Source organism: Megalobrama amblycephala, linkage group LG17 (genome assembly GCF_018812025.1).
Source record: "Megalobrama amblycephala isolate DHTTF-2021 linkage group LG17, ASM1881202v1, whole genome shotgun sequence".
Classification (NCBI taxonomy): Eukaryota; Metazoa; Chordata; class Actinopteri; order Cypriniformes; family Xenocyprididae; genus Megalobrama; species Megalobrama amblycephala.
The window spans coordinates 35,611,171-35,627,484 of record NC_063060.1 but is presented as its reverse complement, the minus strand read 5'-3'; the positions used below and the strand labels follow the sequence as shown (position 1 = coordinate 35,627,484).

The following is a 16,314-nucleotide window of genomic DNA, read 5'->3' as shown; positions in this document are numbered from 1 at the left end:
CGTTCCCTCAAAATGAGTTGTGAAGGAGGGGGGTTGTTCTTACGCATGCGCTCATTTCAAAAACTCACTAACGGTCTTTGGTTTCTCAGTCGACGAAAAGATCCTCTTTAGCACTTTTAAAGGGTTAGTTCACCCAAAAATTTAAATTCTGTCATTAATTACTCACCCTCATATCGTTCCACACCTGTAAGACCTTCGTTCATCTTCAGAACACAAATTAAGATATTTTTGATAAAATCCAATGGCTCAGTGAGGCCTGTATTGACAGTAAGAAAATGAACACTTCCAGATGCCCAGGAAGCTACTAAAGACATATTTAAAACAGTTCATGTGACTACAGTGGTTCAACCTTAATGTTATGAAGCGACGAGAATGCAAAAAAATAAAATGACGACTTCAACAATAGTGATGGCCGACAGTTTGATAGTTTAACTAACCCTTTAATTACAAAAGATGAAATACAAAATGTATTTTTGTTGTTGTAACATATTGCAGTCAGGTTAGTCATATTAAATATTTTTAGAACAAACCTAATTTAAAGATTATTTTACCTGTCAAAATGTTTGTTAAAGTGCAGTACAAGAATAAGTCTATTAAAAATCAATTTTTCGATTAATTTATTAAAAAATATTCAGCAGAAGCATATGAATAGATAATTACATAGAGATACACAGAGATTCAGAACAATGTTGCACTCAAAGATAAACTGATCTATGTGAAATGATCACAAACTGATTATGTATATGGCAGAATGGGGAAAAAAAGTCAATGTTCAGTTAAATTGTTTTTTCTTTGATTACTTCTGCATCCCTCCGGCTCCTTCTTCCAAGCTCGATCTTGCTGCTTTTCTTCATAATTACAGGACTCTCATTGGTCAATGAGCTGATTTTGCAAGAGCCAATCCCAAAAAGGCTAACAGCAAGCTCCTGACATATGACATGCCTTGTTGTTCTTAATGATCATGGAGCTCCTTAAAAACGTTGCCATCCACCACAGAAGCTCAGAGGGTTCGAAGGGGAGTCCAGGGGTTGTGTGAAGAGTTCAGTACGCCCCTTCAGAGCCCACCAGCAGCTTACGAGTATCTCCAAACATTTCTGCTGGAACAGGTAAGTGCTTTTGACTTGTTCCTTTTTTTCATTCAGTTGGCTGATAGAAAGAGTTTCCAAAATAGTCTTATTAAATTCATGTAAGGTTGAGTTAAGACCACTGAAAACTGGGTAAGGGATGTTTTGCTGGAGAATCTCATATGGATTGTCATATCTGTTGTATTATTTGATATGAATAATATAAAGATTTATATATGAAAGACTTATATATGAAGATTTTTCTGATTTAATATTTTCATCTAAAAATTAAAACAACACAATTTGGGATTAAATAAGACAGGATTAAATAGTATTTAAACATTCAAGAAGAAACTTTGGGGAAAGCCAAAGAAGTACTTATAAATAAAAAAGTAAAAATTTGTTTACAATTAAATGGAAAAAAACTTTATTTAATATGTAAAACATTTATGTTTTTTTTTTTTTTTTCAATTAATTGTCAAACTTATTCTTACTTTTCAGATTTATAAGTACTTATTTGGATTTTTACTTTACATATTTACACATTTTTACAAGAATTGTATCTACACTGTAAAAAATATTTTCATGATTTAATCAACTTCAATAATTAATGTGGTTCAGAAAACATAATATTTTGAGTTTCTGTTGATTAAACCAAATCGCCTTCATTGAATGAACTCAAATGATTAATTTCTATGAAGGCAAACCAGGTAACTTACTTTTTTAACGGTTTTTTTTATTTTATTTTTTTTTTTTTTTTTTTTTACAGTGTATAGCCATTAAATAGCAACACAATATTTAAGTTACTGGTCATATTAAAGAAATCATGCATTGCTTAAAAGTTAAAATAGTTAAAAGTTCAATATCATTTAAGAATCAACTATTGAAAAACCCAAATGGCAAAGTACTATTTTGGTACTCTCTCACGTGACAATTTTTGTTTTCAGGATTCAATAATCAAGAAAAATGGCCAGACTTACACTGTCTGTTATGATCTGTGGAATGGCTCTTGCAACTGTCTTTATGTCAGGTGAGAATCCATTTTGATCTAAACAAAATATTAAATCTAATATTTAAAATAAAATTCAACATAATGTCAAAAATTAAATTAATGTAGCATCAGAAAACATGAACCAAATTTCTAAGAAAACAAATGAGCAAATTGTGATTTTTTTTTTTTTGGGAACACTTTTGTGAAGACAAACAGTGCCCATAGGAAGGAGTCCTTGTGATTATCAGCCAACTACTTTTTCCATGAGCTATAAACATCTAAAGAGACCAACTGGAGGTGCAGATATATGCCACAAATAATGTTGCATGTACAGAACATTTTACATCCTTCATTTTATTTTACAGCAGTGGTAATTATAGCAGCAGCCTCTGGGCTGGTTCCCAAATCTCTTTGTAGTTTAACAGGTACACTTGCAGGGGGTCCCGGAAGTTTAAGCCCCATTTTAAAGCACTTAGAGCTCCCAGAGAGCCGAGACAGAGCAGTAATCACTAGAATAAGACACAGCCATCACTGACGGGAAAAGTACCTGCTGTGCACATAAGAGCATTTTAGTCAGTTGGCATTTTCCTTGATTTCAGAAGTGTGACATTTGGTTCATAACAGTTCTTTTTTTTGCAATGTTTGATAGACTTTCTGAATGCTGGTCCTGTAGGGCGCAATGAAGAAGAGGGCGGTGAGTTGGACTTTTTATATAATTATATCAGCTTCTGTATTCTGTAAATGGCACCGACATCACTCTGACGTGAGATAATGCCATTAAATATGAATCATTATGTTGCACACTTAAAAATGGCAGTGGTTCATTGTCTCATATATAGCATCTCTACATCATGGCCCTAAAATAGAACGTCCTACTTCTTAATATCATTTTAGGTTATATATTTAGAAAATGTTAACATTTCATAGTTATGAACGGTGATATGCTGGCAAAGATTCTTAATATTGCAATCAAATCACCACAATGAATTTTCCTCTTTTCCATTCATACTTCTCATCCTGTACACTGCCAGTCAAAAGAGTTTTTCTGCTTATTATGTGTTATCAATATTTTTCATATTTTAAAATAATAGTCATCAAAACTATAAAATAACAAAAAATATGTATAGACATATGTCTGTACATATATGTATGTCTAAAATGTGTTCAAATGTGAACCAAAACTATGTTTTATGTAAGATATAATATTCTATATAGCATAATACTCTTATTTTATAAAATACGCTACTGTTAAAAAGTTTGGGCTAAGTATGATTTTTAAAAAAAAAAAGAAATAATACTTTTATTATGCAAGTGCACATTAAATTGATTAAACATGACAGTAAAGACTTTTAAAATATTACAAAATATTTTTTTTTATAAATAAATGCTAAACTTCGAAGAATCCTGAGAAAAGAGTGTGATATTAAGCTTGAATGACATTTCAAAAATATTAAGCAGAATAGTTATTTTCAACATTAATAATAATAAGAAATGTTTCTTGAGCACCAAATCAGCATATTAGAATGATTTCTGAAGGATCATGTGACACTGAAGACTGGAGTAATGATGCTGAAAATTCAGCTTTTACATCACAGGAATAAATTACATTTTAAAATATATTAAAATAGAAAATAACTTTTTTAAATTGTAATAATAATTCACATTATTAGTTTTTATTGTATTTTTTATAGACTTCTTTCAAAAACATTAAAATATCTTACTGACCCAAACCTTTATATGAAGAAATTCGTATGTTGGAGCAATTTCTATGTAAATTCTATACCAAACTACTTTTATTTAAGCATAAGCTTCTAGATAAAAACGTTTTTAAAATCATGAGAAAACTAAATTTAGTCAAGTGTATAATATTGTAACTGGTAGTTAAAGTTTATAGTATCATGCCATTTTGTAAAACCAACATATTCTCAGTTCTGCCTAAATTAAGCATCCATAAAAAGGTATCTTCTACAATTAGGTATACATCAAAACCCCTTCACAAGAACTCCACAATAAGTGTAACAGTAAAATTGAGATGCCTATGATGATACTTGCTTTTGTCATGTGCTGGTTCAGCCATAGAGGGCGCTTCTGAGGTGAAGACAGACAGCAAGTCATCACTGAAGAAGCTTGTCCGCAGCAGGAGGAATGTTGCCTATTACAGAAGCCAACCTGATTTCTGGGGCTGGTATAAATACTTCATGGAGACCCACAACCAGGAAGGAGTGAGTAACAAAAGCAGAGTTTGTCAGTCATGGTCTTTTCATTGACTTTTTAGAATATAGTTCTTTAAACAAGTCAACTTCCTTGAGAGATGTTTTCAGAAAATTGCGACAAGTATAATCCAATCAGCCCGATCTTGTTTCTCTGTGATTACCTCCAAAGGTTGAGAACATGGATCGCATGTACCTTGCTTACCTGCAGAACAAGCACAGAGTAGAAGACGGCCGCTCTTACAACCATTACCTCACGCACCTGAGCGAAATTTACAAAGCCTGTGCCAACTCCGACGACCCAGACTGCATTGCAGAATCCACCAGTAAACCCAAAGCCAAGATTGTCATGCCTGTTCCCGTGAGGCAAGCTGCTGTGACAGTGTGCAACCCTTACCTCGACCCATACTGCCTCTATGCTGTTAGACCAAAAGCTGCAGAAGAAGAGCCTTCACCTGCTCCGGCGAAGGTCCCTGCTCCGATTCTGTCCCCTCTACTCCCTCTGCCTCTGAAAACCCCACCGGCTCACTACTACTACGCTCCGGTTCTGGAGCCTTTCCTGTCGGCTGAGCAAAGAGCAGAGCTGTTGCGTATCTGCAACCCTTCGGACACTGAGTGTCTGCAGTATCACCTGCGTGCTGCGTATGGCTACAGGCCCTCGCTTGGCCCTCTGCCCTCTTACGCTCACCTTGGATGTGATCCTACCAAAGATCCTTACTGCCAGCCCAAGCTGGTGGCCAGATCACCCTCAGGTTTGTATCACCTGTACCCCACCTGTAACCCGGCCACTGACCCCCTTTGCATCACCAATGTAGTTGCACCTGCAGCCCAAACTGCAGAGAATGCAGAAACCCCCAAAGACAAGTTTTGCAACCCTTTGTTTGATGAGGGCTGCAACCCCCTTACAGCTGCCAAACTAGCTGCACTCAATAAGCCTGTCTTGGAGTATGCTCCAAAAGATGAGCCTGCACCTCTCAACCTGGCCTGCGATCCTCGTTACGATCCGTATTGTCTGATTGGTGGAGCCGCCACTCTCAGGAAACCCCCTCCAGCTCTCCCGGAGTTCCAGACCCGTCACCGTCTGGGCGTCCGTGGGAAGACCAAGGAAGGATATGACTGCTACGTGTTCTACGATAAGGACTGCACCCCGGTGGAGAACCAGGAGTTGAGGGCCAGTGCTGCCAGTTCTAAACCTGACTGCCACCCGTACGACCCCAACTGTGGTAGGTTTGCCGCTCATCCGTCCACTCGAGCAGAGGCAGCCAAGACGGTCAAAGATGGCATCATTGAGCCCCATCCAGACTGTGACCCAGAAATCGATTACAACTGCCGTCTGCGCAGGGCAGAATCCACAGGTGAAGAACACAAAGATGAACCGGCACAGCAAGAACAAGGTCACAGCAACCCTTTCCCTGAACATGTGGCTCCTGAGTATCCAGTTCCACGATTCGAGGACTTCCTGAGAGGATATATGGGTGGCTACAAGAAATGAGAAGAAAAAAATGGATCATAACTAACAAGTTCAATCATGCTTATACAAATTTAGCACAAGTTTAGGTCTATGCAAGAAAAGCAATTCAGGGTAACTCAAGAATAATTTTTGTATTGATGTTTTAGAAGCTCTAGAGATTAACATTTCATTTTGTCTGAAATGTCATGCTGGGAAACAAATCAATAGATTTGGGGGTTTTGTTATTGGTAATGTGAAGCAATATACAGTATGTATTTATGTATTATATAGTGTAGGATTAGGGTAATGGAATATGACTTTAACTGATACTTAAATCTGTATGTTACCTTTTCTTTAGTTTTGTTATCTGATCCTTTTTATATATATATATATATATTTAATGTAGCTCCAACGACTTTGATAAAAACAATGTCTTTTCCCTCAGCATGTTATGCTTCATTATTTCAATAAAAAATAAATGACTTGAAATAAATCATTGGCGTTTTTCTATTCTTCTTGGAGTATGCATTAAAAACATATGGTAACATGAGTATATCTTTTCAAATAGACACTAAGTTCACATTACAAACTGTGTGATTTTCATAAAAAAGTGTCAACACCTGATAAAGTGGTACATCTATTGTGACAAAAATGAAAGTATTGAATTGTTAATGATGTGTTATGCAATATCAGGCTTTAAAAAGAGAGCAAGAAAACAGATGAAAGAGCTCAAACTTAAAAAAAGAAAAAGAAATCTACTGAGGGCAAATAAGTCATTCATAATATAAACTTGCATGACAAGTTACATAAGTATACATTTTTGTTCTTCAATATATAGGCCTTCTGTTGAATAGAAATGTCATTAATTGTAAAACCATGATTTAAATCACCCACAACAGCATCTGCTCAAAAGATCCCTGAGGCAGATGAAAAGTGAGTGCACTCTATGACTGTTTTAAAACAGCTTGGCATGCCAACACGGTAACATTAATGACTACTCACACAGACAGTGAACATGTTGAAATATGCATTAACTGCAAGGTGCACTGTAAATATGCCACTCTAAGAAGGTGCCTCAGTGGACAAATCAAAGTTACCTAAAAAGGGCAATGATGAAGTAAAAATACCTTGGATTATCCACGGACACACAACAGATTTTATTGGCAAAATTCATTCTGACAGGCAACTTAAGAGTACTAGAAATCAGTGGGGATATATTACCCAGGTGCATACTCAGCAGTTCGCATGTTCATACCACTGGCACGTCTGTTGTGGTTCTTTCCTCACTGTCTAATTGGCCTTAGGTGGGCTTTGAGAGGGGATTGAGCAAAAGCTATGAGACTTTGAACTGTTGCTTAATGCCTCAGTCAGCATGAGTCCGGTTTGTGCTGACTGCACCTCTCCATGGCCTGCATACCTGCGGGACCAGCTGAATGTCATTAAGTGGATGGGAAAGGGCCCTGAATAGTAATGAGGGTAAATATGTCCTCTGCATAAGCAAACAGAAATTAGCAGTGTACTTCTGTGTGCTGTATTCAGCAGTGCTGCAGAGTTTCTCATTTTTATGTGGTTAGTGAGTGAGTTTGTTTTTGAAACACTGCTTTCTTGAAAGAGACAGATCTGGCCTTGAACAGAGATTTTGATTATTTTGATGGCAATTCTATACAGTGATATATGGCCATTGAAACATGTATGAATGCATATGAATGTATTTTTGTAAACATTCACACATAGTCAGAAACAGAATAATGATACTGTATGTTTAGTATTGTCGTAAGCTGAATAAAACCGACCACAGAAAAATTAGTAGAAAAACATGTTATATACACCGATCAGGCATAACATTATGACCACTGACAGGTGAAATGAATAACATCTCTTCATCACGACACCTCTTAGTGGATGGGATATATTATGCAGCATGTGAACATTTTGTCCTCAAAGTTGATGAGTTAGAAGCAGGAAAAATGGATAAGCGTAAGGATTTGAGCGAGTTTGACAAGGGCCAAATTGTGATGGCTAGACGACTAGCATCTCCAAAACTGCAGCTCTTGTGGGGTGTTCCCACTCTGCAGTGGTCAGTATCTATCAAAAGTGGTCCAAGGAAGGAGCAGTGGTGAACCAGCGACAGGGTCATGGGCGGCCAAGGCACATTGGGGAGCGAAGGCTTGCCCCTGTGGTCCGATCCAACAGACGAGCTACTGTTGCTCAAATTGCTCAAGAAGTTAATGCTTGTTCTGATGGAAAGGTGTCAGAATAGACATTGCATCACAGTTTGTTGCGTATGGGGCTGCATAGCTGCAGATCAGTCAGGGTGCCCATGTTGACCCCTGTCCACCGCCAAAAGAGCCAACAGTGGGCATTTGAGCATCAGAACTGGACCACAGAGCAATGGAAGAAGGTGGCCTGGTCTGATGAATGACGTTTTCTTTTACATCATGTGGATGGCCGGGTGTGTGTGCATCGCTTACCTGGGGAACACACGGCACCAGGATGCACTATGGGAAGAAGGCAAGCTGGCAGGCAGTGTGATGCTTTGGGCAATGTTCTGCTGGGAAACCTTGGATCCTGCCATCCATGTGGATGCTTCTTTGAAACGTAACACCTGCCTAAGCATTGTTGCAGACCATGTACACTCTTTCATGGAAACTGTATTCCCTGGTGGCTGTGGCCTCTTTCAGCAGGATAATGTGCACTTACACAAAGCAAAAATGGTTCAGGAATGGTTTGAGGAGCACAACAATGAGTTTGAGGTGTTGACTTGGCCTCCAAATTCCCCAGATCTCAATCCAATCGAGCATCTGTAGGATGTGCTGAACAAACAAGTCCGATCCATGGAGGCCCCACCTCGCAACTTACAGGACTTAAAGGATCTGCTGCTAACATCTTGGTGCCAGATACCACAGCACACCTTCAGGGGTCTAGTGGAGTCCATGCCTCGACGGGTCAGGGCTGTTTTGTTGCAAAAGGGGGACCAACACAATATTAGGAAGGTGGCCTGATCGGTGTATATTTATAATATTCAACATAAAGTTCATATATATATATATATATATATAGGGACTATATATATATGAGCTTGTAAAACTGACATGAACTGCTGTTTGCGGTGCTGTTGCACATAATGACAAATAAAGTTTGACTTTGACAAATGTTTAGCCCTAAAGGAGCTGCGTCTGACAATGATTTTCAAACCAGATGTTACATGGACCTTAAAATCACACGAAGGTCATATATCTACCTAAAACTGTCCATTTTAAGTTGGCTAATGCACTGAAGGTGACCTTTTGCCAAAATGAGAGACGCCCTAGTTACATGAACAGTTTTAACTACTTTAATCTCTCTGGGTGACACACTTACAGAACATTGATGACAGGTTCTTTGTACTGTGCTTCAAATGAGAAAGTGTCTTTGCCATACAGGCAAACCTGCTGGGAAAAAAATAACATCAATATCAAAGACTTCAGTGTATTTATGCATTCTGGTGTGTCTGTTCTTATAAACACTAACATTTATTTATGGCTAAATTGTTAAAGTAGAATTTTAGCATAATAAAACTCACGGAGAGAGGATGAAGAAGAGAAGATTGTCAGCACTGTTGTGCAGCAGATAGACACAACCTCCAACCTCCTCATGCAGGCTCTGAAGCATGTGATGACATGGTGCAAAGGCTTGACAACCCATGAGGAACATTTTCAACTGCTGGTTCATATGGAGTTGTCTGGTACGCTTTGGTTTATTCTCAAAGATTTAATTTAAGATAAAGTTGTAGTGTTTCCTCTAGAATCTATAAGTCTGAATCACTGCAACACATTGTAATTTTTTACTGAATCAGAGACCTGTGATTGATATTGGAAAAAATACATCCTGATTTTCTAAATTCCTACATGTCATTTCTTACTGGGACTAGTGAAACAGTATATGATCAATTTAAATAAGCTTTAAACTTAAACTTGCACTTATATTGTATAGGAATGCATTAAAAAATTGGTTAATGTTATGGAAAGGAAGTATCGCACTACTGAAACACGCGCCTTCTGTGGTACAGAAGATTTGAAGAAACACAGTTTATACAAAGATTTATAAAAGAGACTACATGTAGGTAAATTTGGCATGTTTAGTTGTGAACATAAAGATTTGTACCTAATATTTTTTTGGATTTTGTCATAAGTACAGCAGGAATGATAGGCCTATTAAACAGATATAGTTATACAGTTTGTTATGGTTTCGATCTATGGACATTTTTAACCCTGCGGGCTTTTAAAGCACACTTTTCCCACTCATGAAGTGTTTTCAGTGGACAACTTGAGTTAAGTAATTTTACCCCGGTGTCATTTCCACCACATATTGTGTGTTCTGTGATGGAAAAGCGATTTTATACATTGTTGTCTTGCTAAGGCTAATTTCATCAGCTAGCATAATTAGCTAGCATTAACTAACCTAAATACACACAATTACATAATATTCAGTGACATTTACCTTGCTTTCACTTTGTTTTCTTCACATGGTTCACATTTCTTATCAAACAGCTGTAGCCTACACCGATACTGTTGTGTACTTGGTAAACTAGTAGCCTACACTAACTTTTGAAAAAACTTTATTGAAGCATGGGACAGATGGAATTTCGCGCAATAAATATAGAAAAGTTTATTTACACTATTTTATCATTAAATTTTTAAACATGCAATAATTCCTTCAGTTCAATTCAAATGTTTATGATGGATTTACATGTAACATTGAAAGTCTGGGTCTGGTATAAGAGTAAAACAACAAAATCTATACATAAAAAGCATTTGCAAGTTACAAAAATGAGGAATACATGGCAAAAAGTTTCCAAGACAACTGACAGTCGTTAAAAAAAAAGAAGAAATTTTTTTTTTTTTAGTTCTTCTAAAATCAACCCCTGTGACAAAAAGAAGGGGGGAAAAAGAAAAGAGATGTGATCATAATAAAGTGGAAATAAAACAACAACAACAACAAAAACAGGCTAAGTACCAATAACAGGCTAAGCCAGCTGTGAATGAATGGATGCAGTATGGAGGACATGTGGATGATGAAGCGGGCAGCAGCTGCTGTCACATGATCCAGTGAGGCTGAGATCTGAACGATCCAGAAGCGCAGCGCTCTGCACTCGCTCTCCATCTCGTCTGATGCTCGGACTTTGTTATTGGTGAGTAGCTCCTGTGTTTTACCTACTGTCTTTCTCGATTCTTTTCATCGTTGTCAAATGTTGAAATGCTTTTACTCATGTATTACCTGAGGTATTTTTTTAAAGAGGCAGTAGCTAGCCCACTTTTAATTATGTTTTGACGTCGCGTTCATTTCAAACTAATAGGCTAATTATTTAGGCTATACCTAAAATTGTTTTCTGTGCATGATTAATGACCCAACTCTTGGGTTGGTTCCGAAGTTTGCAGCACTACTTTAGTTAAAGGTTCCAACAGAAATCAAAAAAGGGTTTTCAATCTGATTCCAAATAAGAACCTTTTAAGTTCCATTAAGAACTGTTCTAAAACGTGTGCACTTGTGCTTTAAAGGAACCAGAAACCAATACACTTATTTGAAGAACCTTTAATGTGAAATGAAAAACTTTTTGAATCTGCAATGTTGACTGCGTTTGTCACTTTCATTATGTAATGTGCTGCATTTTACAGTTGGACCAGTCTTATTCATTGTATCCATATTGCTGACTGGTCTTGACGTTATTAAAATCATAAGAATTGGTTTGTCTATGAGGAAATGCTGACAATAAAACTGAAAGCCAACAATTTGACACACACACACACACACACACACACACAAATCTTTATTTCATGTTATCAGCATTTTATAAGTTGGCTTTCATTTTATCAAGCCAATTGCAATATTTCTTTCATTAATTTTGTACAAGCGCATGGTCCAAAACATAATAATCAGTCTGTGTCAACCAGGTGAACCAACTCTCAACTAGATACGATACTCACAGTCTTCCTGCAAAATCCTCTTCTTTAATCGATATTGTTCTTTTAGTGTCGAGAATGATAGTGCTGAAGATGTATGTTATTCTGAAAAAGAATGATTTACTATTCAGACTGTGTCAGTCAAGGGACAGGTGGGGGAAGCCAGCCATGAAATATCCTTTCCCCAAGTAAGGCTTATCTCTCATTGGGAATTCTGGGAGTATAAACCATACGATACCTGGACAGAATTTTCAGAGTCTTCCTCAGAGACCCACATTCTGCGTACACATACAGATAATGAAGATAAAAGTGTGTTTATTTATGTAACATATTACCAGTTTTAATGGCAGGATGAGCTGCCACAAAGTATCATGCTATATTCTTCCCTAGAGATGGCAGATAGATCAAAATAACTCTATCTGAGGTACCTTAAAGGGTTAGTTCACCCAAAAATGAAAATTCTGTCATTAATTACTCACACTCATGTCTTTCTAAACCCATAAAACTTTCGTTGATCTTTGTAAGACAAATGAGGATCTTTTTGATGAAATGTGAGAGATTTCTGTCCCTCCATTGACAGTCTACACTACTGAAACCTTAAAGGTCCCGTTTTTCGTGGTTTTTTGAAGCTTTGATTGTGTTTATAGTGTGCAATATAACGTGTTCATGTTTCGCGTGTAAAAAAACACAGTATTTTTCACATAATTTACTTATCTGTATACCGCTGTTTCCACTGTCATAAAATGGGCTGATGACTTCCTTGTTCTATGAAGTCCCTCCTTCAGAAATACGTAACGAGTTCTGATTGTGCCAGCGGTTCCTGTGTTGTGATTCGACAGCAGCTTAGCGCTCCTTGCCCGGAAAGGTCACGCCTCTTACCATAACGTGGAGATGCACGCGCTCAGTGTTATTGTAAACATGTCTTTAATTTTACCCTATCAATTTGAGCCGGAATCAGACCCGGTGATTGGACTGCGGGATGAAAATAACAGCGTTTCGACGACATGGCGACAAACACACTCTACAAACGCAACTCTTGTGTATTCCTGTGGGCGGAGGTTAGTCAAAAAACTGTTTTAGTCATTAAAGAAGGAAGTAGAGGGATGTAGTCCAAACTGGCCGTTCGATGTAGGCGACTTCTGTTAAATAAAATATCTCGCTTGGCATTGAACTTTGAGCTTTAAAATTTTACAGATTTTATTTATACTCTAACAACAACATTACACACTAACTAAAGTTTGAAACATGGGATCACGAAGAACGAGACATTTAATAATGAAATTGTAAAACTAATCCATATGAATTGAGAAATTTTCTGAAGAGACACAATCGCTTTATATGATGAACAGATTGAATTTAGGCTTTTGTTCACATAAACATTCATCAACTCACACATCAGTTGTGGTAAGCCAGTGAAAGCTCAAGCATTTTCGCTTGACGCATACAAGAACCAATGAGGTTCATTCTCGTGTGTTACGCAGCACGTCTGAGCTTTCGCAAGAGGTTGTTCTTGTGCGTCAAGCAGGTTTGTTCTGTTTATGTTCGCTGATCAATGTTTATATGTGAATAAAACCTAAATCTGTTCATCATATAAAGTAGAAAATTGAGTAGAAAATTAGTGACTAAATCGCTTGATTCATATGGATTAGTTTTACGATCTCTTTATGAACTTTTTGAAGTGTCAAAATGGTAGTTGCATAGCCGCTACAGAGGGACAGAAATCACTCAGATTTCATCAAAAAGATCTTCATTTGTGTTCTGAAGATGAACAAAAGCCTTACGGGTTTGGAACGACATGAGGGTGAGTAATTAATGACAGAATTTTCATTTTTGGGAGAACTAACACTTTAAACTCACATGCAAGATGTCTCTTCCAGTAAAGTTTTATATTGTAAACACCTGTCCTGTAGACTGAAAGATTTTTTTTTCTCTCTAGTTTACTTGAGAATAAAAACATGAGTGGGAGGAAGACGATTGCATAAAGCACCTCATTTTGTCATGTTATTTCAGAAACACAGCCTATTAGGTTTTACACCGAAACCACTTTACTGTCTGGCCTTCTGTCTTCACGATGCTCTATTATGATTTAATTCCTCCGGTTTGTTTAGAAGTTCATTGTTGATAGAGAATGACGAGATGAATGGAGTCTGCTTGTAGAATATGCTATTATCTACAGATTTCATTGACTTATTATTTAAAAGAACAACTTATTATAAAGAACTGCAGTAATTGTACCTACTGTATAAGGCTTTAACCCACTTAACAGTGATTAACTCTCCCAGTGATTAACTCTCACCCGTTCAAAATATATTTTGTTAATCTTATCATATACAAGTTTGTCGTTGAGGAATGCATAATTTACAATTAAACACAGTGAAAATAAATAAATAAATGTGATGACAAAATTTTGACTTCAGGGAGATGTTTTGGATTTATTTTAGCTCGTCATCCTCACTGTTCATGTAAAAGTGAATGGATTTCCACCTTAAATTGACCTTGTGTTGTCTAAGCAGTGCACCTGTCATGTCAATTGCAGCTCATTGTGTTACCAGCTAATTAGTCACTGCTCTGGTGACCCACTTACACATGCCTGGTTGAATTTACTCTATATTTGGGATCACCCAACAGAGGGAGTAAGGGATGAATAAGTCTCCTTAATGCCAGAGGAAAGAATGTCATGGCACTAAATAATAAACAAAAGAACATTATAAACATCAAATGTTATTTCATTATCTCATAGATGTAGATGTGAATACTCAGTGTTGGAGAGGTGTGCTGTATAGTGGATTGGTAGGATCTGTTGTGATGTTTTCTTACATTGTTTTTTTTTTCATGAATTCTGTGTGAAGTGTGAAGAGCTTTCATGCAGAAACTGTAATCTGAACAAGCACAGCATCAGGAACAGCTACTGTATATAGAGTTATACAGAAACAAAGAGATAAAAAACACATCAAGTTTAGAATCAGAGGCGGCTTGTAATAATTACACCAAAATTATCCCACTTATTACAAGGCTACTCACCAATTTATAAAACAAAATAAATAAATAAATATGTGAACATGCAATATTAATTTGAGTTGAAATAATTTTGTAATTTTATATATTTCACTATCAAAATAAAAGTAGTCCATTGCAACGTACAAAGCAATAAGACTAGCAACAAGACGAACACTGCAATATTTTGGAAATATGAATTAAAAAGTCATTTTCAATCTCAAGGTTAGTAATTAAAAACAAACAATGTTTTTTAACTGACAGTTAAGTAAGGAGCCTTATTATGTAATAAAAATATTTATTCATAACCAAATATAAACTTTTAAAGTCCCCCTGTAGTGAAAATCAAGTTTTTAATGTTGTTTATATGTCTACGTGGTGTTTTTAATATGTTTTAAGACAAACCATGTGCAAATTCATAAGTCAACACCATTGCTGAGTTGTTTTTTCTCTTTTAATCTGCAGTGATCTATAGACAGTTCAAAAACTCGGTTGGAAATCGCTGGTGTTTCTTACGTCACAAACCACCTTGTAACCAATCATGTCAACGTGCCGGCGGGCTTTAGCATATCATTAACTATGACCACTCTGAAGCAGTCTCAAGAGAAGCCAGGTTATTCTGGTATATTTTCTGTTTATATGAAAAATCAGGTAGATTTGGCAATATAGCAGGTGTATGATATATATTACAAAGTTATGATGAAATATATGCCTTTCTCCACTGACGTTCTGAGTTGTTCAAAGCGTTTTTAAGGTGTGACTCTGAGATGAAGAACGGGAACATGGTTTGTGTAAAATTAGCAACACATTATTAGCTGTTTGTAATCAAGCAAAAGGCTAATCGTATTAAAGGTGCCCAAGAACTGCTTTTTCACAAGATGTAATATAAGTCTAAGGTGTCTCCTGAATGTGTCTGTGAAGTTTCAGCTCAAAATACCCCATAGATTTTTTTAAATAAATTTTTTTAACTGCCTATTTTGGGGCATCATTAACAATGCACTGATTTACACTTGGCGCCGCCCCCTTAAATCGCGTGCTCCCTGCCACACGAGCTGTCGACTATATTACAGCGCATTTACAAAGTTCACACAGCTAATATAACCCTCAAATGGATCTTTACAAGATGTTCGTCATGCATGCTGTATGCATGCTTCGAATTATGTGAGTAAAGTATTTATTTGGATGTTAAAGTTTTATTCTGAGTGAATTTGAGGCTATCCTCCGTGGCTAACGGCTAATGCTACACTGTTGGAGAGATTTATAAAGAATGAAGTTGTGTTTATGAATTATACAGACTGCAAGTGTTTAAAAAATGAAAATAGCGACGGCTCTCTTGTCTCCGTGAATACAGTAAGAAACGATGGTAACTTTAACCTCATTTAACAGTACATTAGCAACATGCTAATGAAACATTTAGAAAGACAATTTACAAATATCAGTAAAAATATCATGCTATCATGGATTATGTCAGTTATTATTGCTCCATCTGCCATTTTTCGCTGTTGTTCTTGCTTACCTAGTCTGATGATTCGGCTGTGTGCAGCTCCAGACGTTAATACTGGCTTGTGTAATCCCTTGAACATGGGCTGGCATTATGCAAATATTGGGGGCGTACACCCCGACTGTTACGTAACAGTCGGTGTTATGTTGAGATTCGCCTGTTCTT

The 16,314-nt window shown here is 36.8% G+C and overlaps 2 protein-coding genes across 2 annotated transcripts in view; both read left to right on the top strand.

Annotated features, from left to right (window-relative positions):
• The first annotated feature begins 179 nt into the window (after window positions 1-179).
• On the top strand, window positions 180-6,208 carry and2 (actinodin2). Its single transcript, XM_048164878.1, has 5 exons — window positions 180-1,106; window positions 2,012-2,094; window positions 2,705-2,749; window positions 4,129-4,277; window positions 4,438-6,208. The coding sequence occupies exons 2-5, from the start codon at window positions 2,031-2,033 to the stop codon at window positions 5,755-5,757; spliced, it is 1,578 nt and encodes a 525-aa protein (XP_048020835.1). The 5' UTR covers window positions 180-1,106; window positions 2,012-2,030; the 3' UTR covers window positions 5,758-6,208.
• Window positions 6,209-10,748: 4,540 nt separating this feature from the next.
• Window positions 10,749-16,314, top strand: part of ralyl (RALY RNA binding protein like) — a 28,694-nt gene continuing 23,128 nt past the window's right edge. Inside the window, exon 1 of the mRNA XM_048163228.1 lies at window positions 10,749-10,885. The gene's annotated coding sequence lies outside the window, so the exon portion shown is untranslated. The remainder of the gene's footprint in view (window positions 10,886-16,314) is intronic.